The sequence below is a fragment of the Dendropsophus ebraccatus genome, chromosome 10 (genome assembly GCF_027789765.1).
Source record: "Dendropsophus ebraccatus isolate aDenEbr1 chromosome 10, aDenEbr1.pat, whole genome shotgun sequence".
Classification (NCBI taxonomy): Eukaryota; Metazoa; Chordata; class Amphibia; order Anura; family Hylidae; genus Dendropsophus; species Dendropsophus ebraccatus.
Genome location: NC_091463.1, coordinates 10,546,571 through 10,556,964, shown reverse-complemented (window position 1 = coordinate 10,556,964; position 10,394 = coordinate 10,546,571). Strand labels below are relative to the sequence as shown.

At 45.4% G+C, this 10,394-nt stretch overlaps 1 protein-coding gene across 2 annotated transcripts in view; it reads right to left on the bottom strand.

Annotated features, from left to right (window-relative positions):
- Positions 1-4,172: 4,172 nt before the first annotated feature.
- SLC38A5 (solute carrier family 38 member 5) overlaps positions 4,173-10,394 on the bottom strand; it is a 30,960-nt gene continuing 24,738 nt past the window's right edge. For both annotated transcript variants that reach the window (XM_069943465.1, XM_069943464.1), the window contains exons 8-17: positions 8,852-8,933; positions 8,644-8,726; positions 8,285-8,343; positions 7,203-7,331; positions 7,042-7,121; positions 6,845-6,945; positions 6,309-6,433; positions 6,083-6,227; positions 5,371-5,474; positions 4,173-5,199 (exon numbers count right to left, since the gene is read on the bottom strand). In XM_069943465.1, the coding sequence (XP_069799566.1) occupies positions 5,095-5,199; positions 5,371-5,474; positions 6,083-6,227; positions 6,309-6,433; positions 6,845-6,945; positions 7,042-7,121; positions 7,203-7,331; positions 8,285-8,343; positions 8,644-8,726; positions 8,852-8,933 (1,013 nt within the window). In that variant the 3' untranslated portion in view covers positions 4,173-5,094. The remainder of the gene's footprint in view (positions 5,200-5,370; positions 5,475-6,082; positions 6,228-6,308; positions 6,434-6,844; positions 6,946-7,041; positions 7,122-7,202; positions 7,332-8,284; positions 8,344-8,643; positions 8,727-8,851; positions 8,934-10,394) is intronic.

Below are 10,394 nucleotides of genomic sequence, written 5' to 3'. Positions count from 1 at the left end.
AGGAACTTCCGCACTACATAGATACAAGCAAACGGAAGCTGAAAAACCACCAGTGAGTTCAGCCAGAATATACAGTCTGGTGAGGTGCTAGGGGCAGGAAGGACTTATAACACCACCAATAAAGACTTTCCATACCACCCGCCATATCAGATGTGTGGGTGGAGGTGTTAACTGAACTGTGGATGGTTATACCCCTCTATTGGTTTGGTTAATGAGCATGCCTTAAGTTATTGGGGTTGTCTCAGGAATATAACCCCTGTAAATGTATCCTATTAAGGCAAATGGATCTCATATATAGGGGTCCCGAAGGTTCTTAAAGGAACAATACACCTACAAAAGCAATGCAGGGATTATCCCACTATTTGTAAATCTGCGGGAATGTATGCATGTTTTGTAGAAATCTTGCAGGGAACTTGAGGGTTAATCTTCTGCTGATCTGTTCTGTTTTTGGCCAAGGAGCAACTGAGGGCTGGGGCATATCCAAGGGGTGGGGCTTATCAAAGGGGTGGGGCTTACCACAAACAGGGCAAAGTGGGTAAGCTCCTGCTGAAGCCAGATACAAGACATTAAGGGTTTGTGCTTCACTCACTTGTACTTGGGTTGGCACGAGACATTGCTGCCAGTAGGGCAGAGCTACAGGGAGACTTAGGAGGTCAGAAATACACCCTTGTCTCTTCATTGGTTTAGACTGTTTCCACCCCCTGCAATACTCAGATTGGCTTCTTGTATAAAACAGATCTATCTAAGGCAGCCATGTCAAACTCTTGCCCGCGGGACAAATCTGGCTGGTGGGGCCATCATTTTTGGCCCGCCAGGCAATTCAGAGTTTTAATTACATCTGGCCCACTATGGCTACTATATGAGATTACTGGGGAGGGCTGGCTACTATATAACAGACTATGGGGGAGGGCTGGATACTTTATAAGAGACTATGGGGGAGGGCTGGCTACTATATAAGAAACTATTGGGGAGGGCTGGCTACTATATAAGAGACTATGGGGGAGTTCTTGCTACTATATGAGACTATGGGGAGGGCTGGCTACTATATGAGACTATGGGGGAGGGCTGGCTACTATATAAGAGACTACGGGGGAGGGCTGGCTACTATATGAGACTATTGGGGAGGGCTGGCTACTATATAAGACTATTGGGGAGGGCTGGCTACTATATGAGACTATTGGGGAGGGCTGGCTACTATATGAGATTACTTGGGAGGGCTGGCTACTATATAAGAGACTACGGGGGAGGGCTGGCTACTATATGAGACTATTGGGAGGGCTGGCTCCTATATAAGAGACTATTGGGGAGGGCTGGCTACTATATGAGATTACTTGGGAGGGCTGGCTACTATATAAGAAACTATTGGGGAGGGCTGGCTACTATATGAGACTATTGGGAGGGCTGGCTCCTATATAAGAGACTATTGGGAAGGGCTGGCTACTATATAAGACTATTGGGGAGGGCTGGCTACTATATGAGACTATTGGGGAGGACTGGCTACTATATGAGATTACTGGGGAGGGCTGGCTACTATATAAGATTACTGGGGAGGGATAGCTATGAAATGAGACTATTGGGGAGGGCTGGCTACTATATAAGAGACTATTGGGGAGGGCTGGCTACTATATTAGAGACTATGGGGAGGGCTGGCTACTATATGAAACAATTAGGGATGACTAGTTACTATATAAGACTATGGGGAAGGGGTGGCTACTATAGGAGATTACTGGGGAAGGTTGGCTACTATATAAGAGACTATGGGTGAGGGCTGGCTACTATATAAGAGACTATTGGGGAGGGCTGGCTACTATATTAGAGACTATGGGGAGGGCTGGCTACTATATGAGACGATTAGGGATGACTAGTTACTATATAAATCTATGGGGGAGGGCTGGCTACTATAGGAGACTATGGGGGAGGGCTGGCTACTATCTTAGACTATTGGGGAGGGCTGGCTACTAAAGGAGACTATGGGGGAGGGATGGCTACTATATGAGACTATTGGGGAGGGCTGGCTACTATATGGGGCACTTGGGGGGGCGGGCTACTATTTGGGCACTATTGGGAGAGATGGCTAATATGGGGCAATTTTGGTTGGCAATTTTTCATGTCAGTTATCATAGTGCACAGTACTGCGAGACGCACACCACTGACAGTGCCAGAAACAACGCATTGGCGCTTCAATAATTATCAAGGTTGGCCCGCGACTTTGTCCGATTTTGTAAATTTTGGCCCACTGTGTATTTGAGTTTGACACCCCTGATCTAAGGCTCAGTAGGAAGTTGCTGCATAGAGGGGTACCCTCCTTTATAAGGAGAAGCATTTTGACCATTGACTGTTGTAATATAAGAAAATGCTGTATAGTTCTCCTTGTACATTGTGGCCATCTTTGCATCACCAGTCTCACAGTCTTCATCAGAATCAATCTCTGTTATATAGTGAAGGTCGGGAATGTAAAACAAATGATGTGGAGGTGACGTGGCTTTGTAACTTCATCTACTTTTTAACTGCAAACACTTTGGTTCAGGTTGGATAAAATGCTTATTAATCCCGCATGAGGCAGGGGGAGAGCCGTGAACTCTGCGGGGTGATTGACAGGCAAGAAGGCCCATAAGTGGCTGCTAATGGGCCTCCTTGCCTGCCAATCACCCCACAAAGCGCCCTGACAGGACAAAGAGTCGTGTGTAGTCACAGCCCAGATGACTAGTTCACGGTCTCCACCTGCCTTGTGCGCAGGGTTAAAAAGCATTTTACCCAATATGAAGCCTACAGAGCTCGGAACCCCAGACATCATAGAAGACCTGGCTGAGAGGTCTGCGCAGCCATTCTGGGAGCCCATTCAGCACAAATTCAGGGGGACATAACTTTTTTTTTTCCCACTGGGAGTGTGTTAAACAAAAAAATTCTTACTCGCCTTCTCTGATCCCCCCACAGCTGCTCCTCTGATGCCTACCAGTGCCCACCCGTCATTACTTTTTCCTGATTCATCTCATCAGTGTGATGCTCCAGTCAGTGATAGGCTGAGAGATGGGAACCAGAAAGAAGTGGTGAAGAGCAGGGACGAGGAGGCTTTACAACGGCAGCTGGCGGGAATTGAGGTAGGTAAGTATAACTCTTTTTATGTTATAACACTCCCTCAACTGTATATAAGCAATATATGTCACCAGGAAATCTCTTTTTCAGTAATTGGTAATTAATGGCACATCTCATGCTACAGTAAATCTTAGAGAATTGCTACCTATGCAATGTAGCTATCCTGTAAGGCAAGGTTATCTTTTTGGATACCTGGGGTACCTGCTCCTCATCCATACAAATTGAAGTTGATTCTAGGGGCACTTGCTGTCATTAAAGTGATCCAGCTCTGTATGGAGTCCTGTAGGCAAAGCTGGATGGGGAAAGTTATCCCCAATACGTAGCACTAAAGTCAGTTTAACTTACTTTGAATATAGTGCGTATAGTGCGTGTAAAACTCCATACATAGCTGGACATCTCCAATGGGAAATAATGATAAGATAATGTAGACTGAGTATTATTAATGTGGTGTCTGACATATCCTCCTCCAGCAAATTCTGTTCAGCCTTTTCATAGGCTGGGTTCACTCCACGTTTGGGCTCTACATAGCCAATATACCTCAGGATAAGAGTAAAAAGGTATGCTGAAGTATACCATGGCGTACCTGCAGCAGGTCCATTAACCTTCTATTTTACTTCTGTTTCTCAAACTTACTTTGTTACTTGATTTTGCAGAACTCAGAAGCATAGGTTACTGAACTGTGAATCCCACAGAATGGAAGTATACATGTGGGAAATAGGCAGATTATAGTCAGTGATGGTAATTAGACATGAGCGAATTTACAGTGCTAGCGAAGCAGTCAACATGTCAACCGGCTGTCTTTGAACTCTGTGCTGCTCCACTCCAGGTGCCTTGAAAAGCTGGATCCAGTCTTGAGAATCTGGGAGAAGGTTTCCAGGACTGGATCCAGCTTTTTCAGGCACCCAGAGTGAAGTGTCACAGCGTTGAAAGGCAGCCGATTGATAAGCTGACTGCCGAGATTAGCAAAGCACTTTGCTAGTACCGTAAATTCACTCATCCCTAATGCTGATGCCTCTTTGTATCTTACCTTACACAGCAGTCATTGCTATCAGTTGTCGCATAACATAAGAAATCACAAACATTGTTTAAAAATTTATTAAAATATTCTTTCCATGGTCTACATTCTACTGATGTAAACCATGCCTTGTACAGCTTCTCTCCAGTCATGTAACATGTACGAATTGAGTAACTTTGGAGGGTCACTGCAGTGATTGCAGGTGATGGAGTGGATCCCGCACGATTTACAGTGATCAGGACGGAAGGGAGCCGACTGATGTGACCTGGCAGATCACAGTGTTCTAATAGGGAACCAGCTGCACTATAGAGCTGTGCTGAGTATGACTACAGCCATGTAACAGTTATTGTTCACTTTAAGACCGTATGTGACATTTGCAACCGTAAATTGGGGGCCCTGTTCTGATTAAAGCTTTAAGGAGAAACACACAGAATCTGGGCCAAGCTGCGTAATGAAGATGGCAAGGTGTATGTAACATGTAGAGATACTCTATATAGTGCAACGTGGCACATTGTAATGCTCTGCTGCTGCAGCGTCCTCTCTTAGAGAGATTACCTAACCCCTGAGTGCAATACACTGAGACCCCTGAGGAGCTGGGGCTGGTGAGGTAGATACACTGTGATTCATTGACACTTTGGTAGTGTTCAGGGAAGAGGAAAGTGACATGAGAGAATACTCGGCTGATTGTCTCAAAAAGCAATGACGAGGAAAACAGCCTCCAATGACCAAGACAAAGAAGAAACAGGAAGCAAACACATCAAGTGATCGTAGTGAGGCCTTGCAGCAGCTGGGGGGCGTGGTACAGTTTTGGGGGGCACTTATGGCTTAAAACATCTTGTCCGGTACTGATTGGAAGCCCCACTCTCTCCTCGGTCAGGTACCCTGAAAATTCCTGTGTCTGCAGCGACTGTCCTTTGTGATGTGCACAGGTCTCTCCGGGGGCTGACCTATTGTCCTTAACCATGGGAGAGGGGGCCAAGGGCAGGTTAGTGCCCCCCGACGGTACTTTTTCCGTTTGTCGTCCAATCCACAATCATAAAGCTCAGACTCATTATCATGAACACGAAACCCAAAGAAGCAAAGATGGCAGCCTGTGAAAAGAAATGGGAGCACATAAGAGACTGATGTTCAATGTGAAGACAGGGGACTCTTTGATATTTAAACTTTTGGTTTGTGGCGCCCCCCCCCCCCCCACTGTGTGTCCTGCCCCTTGTGCATGAAAATGACTATACATGCCTGTGCATGAAAATGAATATACAAACCTGAATCTTCTGACGTGAAAACAGAGGCTCCTTCTCTCTGGGGACAATTCTGATGTAGAAGATACTTGGCAGGATGAAGATCAGACTTGGAGCCGAAGTAGATCCTGTGGCGAACAAATAGTAACAGACATCAAGTTCAACACGCACTATAGTACACAATGTAGCACATCTACTGCCACTTACTATTCTGCTGTGGGGTCACCACGTACATACATTACATTATCCTGTATCCTGTACTGATCCTGAGTTGTATCCTGTACTGATCCTGAGTTATATCCTGTATTATACTTCAGAGCTGCACTCACTATTCTGCTGGTGGGGTCACTGTGTACATGCATTACATTACTTATCCTGTACTGATCCTGAGTTAGATCCTGTAATATACTCCAGAGCTGCACTCACAATTCTGCTGGTAAGTTCTCAGTAAACATACATTCGTTATCCTGTACTGTTTTGAGTATGTACAATACTACGCAGCTGCTTTGCAGGCTCCACAGCTGAAATCTTCCAGCATTACTTGTGTGTTCTGTGTCTGCACACATTGGGCTCAGGTAAAGCAGATAGGGGATAGTCTGACAACAAGCTTGTTGACTGTTTCCATTGGCAACTAGCGTTTAGGGCAGAATATTAGTAACCTCTGCAGTCCATGTATATACTGGTACATGTTACATTTCTGTACAGCTGGGCAATGCAGATGTGAAGTAATTCTTACCAATTACACCAAAGATATCCTTGATGTTGGGGATAAAGATGACCAGCAGGTTAACAGTTACCAGCAGACACACAGCGATCAGGATGTGCCGCCACCAGCGGAAGTCCTGTCCGGGACAGAGGAGCTGCTGGATGGCTCTGCGGATCTGTGGGCACAGGGGGCAGAAAGATGAAGTCAAAGGAACAATGTACACCCCATAAAACCTCAAGTGCAACCACAATCTTACCGGAAAGAGAACAACAGGCACAGTCAGCGTAACAGCTACTAACACGGCAAGGCGTACACACAGCACCAGCGTGTCCAGAGGGTCCACTTTGTTATATGTGTGCAACATCTCAGAGTCCACACTACCTAATATATGGGGCATAAACATGTGGTCAGACATGGCTTTCAAATAAAAAATAATTGTAGCCAGTTGCGTATCATGGGGAATGGGGCCATAGGCCACAGGGCAAAAACTGTTAGGGGGCAAAATGAGTGGCGATGCATAGAGATTTATATGGCTTCTAATGCTGTACGCTTCTATGTATGCACTTAACTCCCCATAGTGGTGGCTGCTGGTGGACCGAATCTTTGGATTTATACAAAATGTTTGGATTTGGGCTGATTCTGATACCATTGTGCCACAGGTTTCTGTTGTCTACATTGGTTCCATCTCTTTAGATGCGCATCGAAAAAGTCAAATGGATAGGTAGAACATTACAGGACAATTCCCCACCTTCAGGTCTCTTCAATACTTTTCTTCTCTTAAGTTTTACTTACCAAAGAAAGTTAGGTAGCCGAACACAGCAGTCAGCAGGTACATGACAAACATGGCAAAGATGGAGACATTGGCCACATTCTGCATGCGTTTCCTGGTGGCTCTTCATAAAGAATAGAGATATAAGTATGTCGTACCTCGTACTGTGTGTTACATGTTACAGGTACACCACAAAAGTCCCTTTATATAGAATCCATACCTGCGTAGCTCGGTGTATATAGGCAGAACCTCGGGATGGCACACAAAGGCGAACGCAATAATGGGGATGGAGTACGCTGTCTGAAATGGGAGTGAGTTGTTAGAAGCAAAGGAAAGTTTTTCAGAGATACAACGTGTATGCGGATCTGCATACAGACGTACCTGAGTGTTGAGGGTGAATAACTTAGGGGAGCAGCTTTCCTCTGTGGAGTTGTAGCCGTTAGTGTAGACAGGATGTTCTACATGTGTTGTATTCAGAGGACATGGTATCACAGATTTCTTGTAGATCACCTGGACAGGGATGAAGTGCGTCAACACAGATAGACGTGAGAATAGCACAATGAGGAAAATCTGCAGCGGCATTCACTTCGGGTGCTATAGGCTGATTTAGTGCAGCACAGCAACCCGCTCTACAGGAGACTGCGTCTGGTCTCATCCAAGTAAATGGATTTGGTGCAGCCAGATGGCGAAGACCACCACTGTGCAGGGGGACACAGCACCAAATCAGCACTGCAGCCCCTTCATCTTCGGGATCAGGGATCCCGGGATCAGATTGTCGTGGTTATAAGCCAAAAATAGCAAATTTGCCTTTTTTATTCAATAACTACTAGATTTTGATTGACTTCTAATACATTCTACATATAGGAACTGTATGCCCTCTAAAGCTTCAGGTCTTAGTATGTCAAGAGTATCTGTAGCATTGTTGCATGTCTAGGGCTTGTGTTTTTACAGCTAAGGACCATATGTAGTTTTGAGCAGACCTGTCAAAAGCTCTGAGTTTGATTTTTCCGAGGCTGCATAAGTTGGATGCCACCCTGAGGAGTCCAGGAAAACATGAATACAGCCACAGGCTATATTCACACACTGTAAGAGACCGGCCATTCTGTGATCTGGCCGGATGATCTTTAGCGCTGCTTAGTTCTGATGCGGGTGCATCCATTCGCACCTGCATCAGATTTCCGCACAGCACACTATGGAGTGTGCGGCCGGAGCCGCTCGCTCCATTGTGTGCACTGACAGGGTTTTCTAGCGGCCGCTAAAAACTGACGTGTATACACTTCGGCCGGGATTCCCTCAGAAGGCAGCACTACGTAAGTTTCGTGGGAATCCCAGCCGTTGTAACAACGGCTGGGATTCCCACTGAACTTACGTTGTGTGAACATAGCCACAGACTGTGTCCATGTTTTTAACTTTTGCAGCCTCGTGGAATGCCCTACAACTTGACAACATTTCCTAAAACTTACCGCACACAGGAAGAACACCATACAGCTGAGAGAGAAGCCGCTTGTGTAACCCAAATAACCTGTAAAGGGAACAAGAAAAACAGGTGAAAACTAATGGACATGTGGCTATGACCACACACAACTACAACATGCAGTGCCATATGTAGGCAGCCTTTACACAGACAAGCTGGTCATGCTTTCCTCCAGTAATCTGCAACCTGCGGATCTCCAGATGTTGCTAGACTACAACTCCCAGCATGCTTGCCATGTTGTAGTCGTGCCACATGTTAAAGACCACTGCTATACACATTATACACACATAACCTGAGAATGCGGAATATACATCCTCACCAGATGTGATTTATGGCTTTAGGTCTTACCAAGATGTTTCATGAGTGCAAGAGGCAGAATGATGAGGATACTGACAATGATGATGAGCACGTTACCATTGAAATACCAGTCCCTGCAGAGAAGAAAACACTCAGACGTCGGGAACAAATGATGGGGTGATGGCATTTTCCCCGGGAAACTCTCACACCTATATTACACACACACACACGGACAGATGTACAACCCTTCTAATCGTACCTAGTTGGTTCGGACAGTCCCAAGAAGGCCTGGATTACAAGGGGAAGCTCATATTTGATAATATATAAATAGCTGGACATTGCTGCAAAAGAAAAAACAAAATGGTTAGAGTGCTTTCTTGCACCTCCGACTCTTGACACTGGAAGAATGCCCCATGTAAGGAGTGAGCAGTAATACATTTCATTGGTCAAATAGTTTTACTTCAGCAATGAAAATGGGCATGAACATTGTGATCAGTTAAATAGGATACGACAGTGAGGCTACCCAAGACTTGTCAGCAGAAAACCATGAGTGTAAATAAGCACATGGATAGATAGGTCCAGTCATCTGAATCCCAGTCATACCTTTCTTATCTCTATAGACCTTTCCAGTGCCAAGATATATGGCTTTTGGTTAATATGCAGATGAGGCCTGGGGGGCATTCCTCAGTGCAGCATAGGCCCAGGTAATTCCGGCCCATGCCCTCCTTATCATTGCCCCTCCCCCCTATTGCACTAGATAAGGATGACATGGCCCGGAATTACTTGGGCTCTTCGAGCCTTACGCCCCCTGAGGTTTTGAGCCTTGTTTACATAATAATAACAAGATTATATCTATTCACTGGAAAGGACTATGCCGAGAATTCGGATAACTAGCACAATCTAGCCATGGCCTTAAGGGCTGTATTACACAGCCCCACATTTAATGTAAGCGAGCCTCGATCTGCTAGATCGATGCTCGCTTTCTGAGCATATTAGACAGCTCGATGATCGCGTAGCAAGGGTTGTATATATATATCAGTAGTGATGTCCGTGCAGCCCTTGCTGTATATAGCAAATAATAAAGTATATACCTCTTCACACTGGCCGGTATCGTTCTAGCTTCTCCCTGCTCACTGCTAAAGCCTTCTCTGAAGTGACAGGCTGCTCAGCCAATTACTGGCCAAGACGGGACTGTGCCGCAGCCAGTGGTTGGCTGAGCAGTCTGTCACTGCACAGATTGCTTCAGACGTGCTGTGAACGTCGAGATGGACACCAGAGAGGTAAGTAATATCTTTATTCTTTTACTTTTCTCAGCCTTCAGCCACACATTACTATTACACGGATCGACATCTGCCTTATTCCTCAGATTATCGCTCCATGTAATAGGGCCTTAATGCCATTTTACAAAGGCCAATTATCAGCAGTGAGCGTTCAAAAAAAAAAAAAAGTCCATTTGGCTTAAAATCAGCTCTGGTGTTAGCGATCAGCTGATGAGCGGGAAAAGGCTCCCTCATTGGCTGATTACAGCTTTGGATTTATCATTATCGGCCGCACACCTCTCTGTGTAAACAGGAAATGTGCGGCCAATAACAATGCATGTTAATTCCCCCAATTACGTTTATTCTCCTCTCCCCTTTGCGGAGAACACATGGACGCTCAGCAGAACCAAGCATGCATGTGAATTCAAAGTTGAAATTGAAAGCTTAAGTATAAGTTACATTGGTAGTAGAAAATATTTCTATTACCACAATAAAATATTTCAACCAAACTCGGCCATGCATTTTCTGCTAGAACCATCAGGC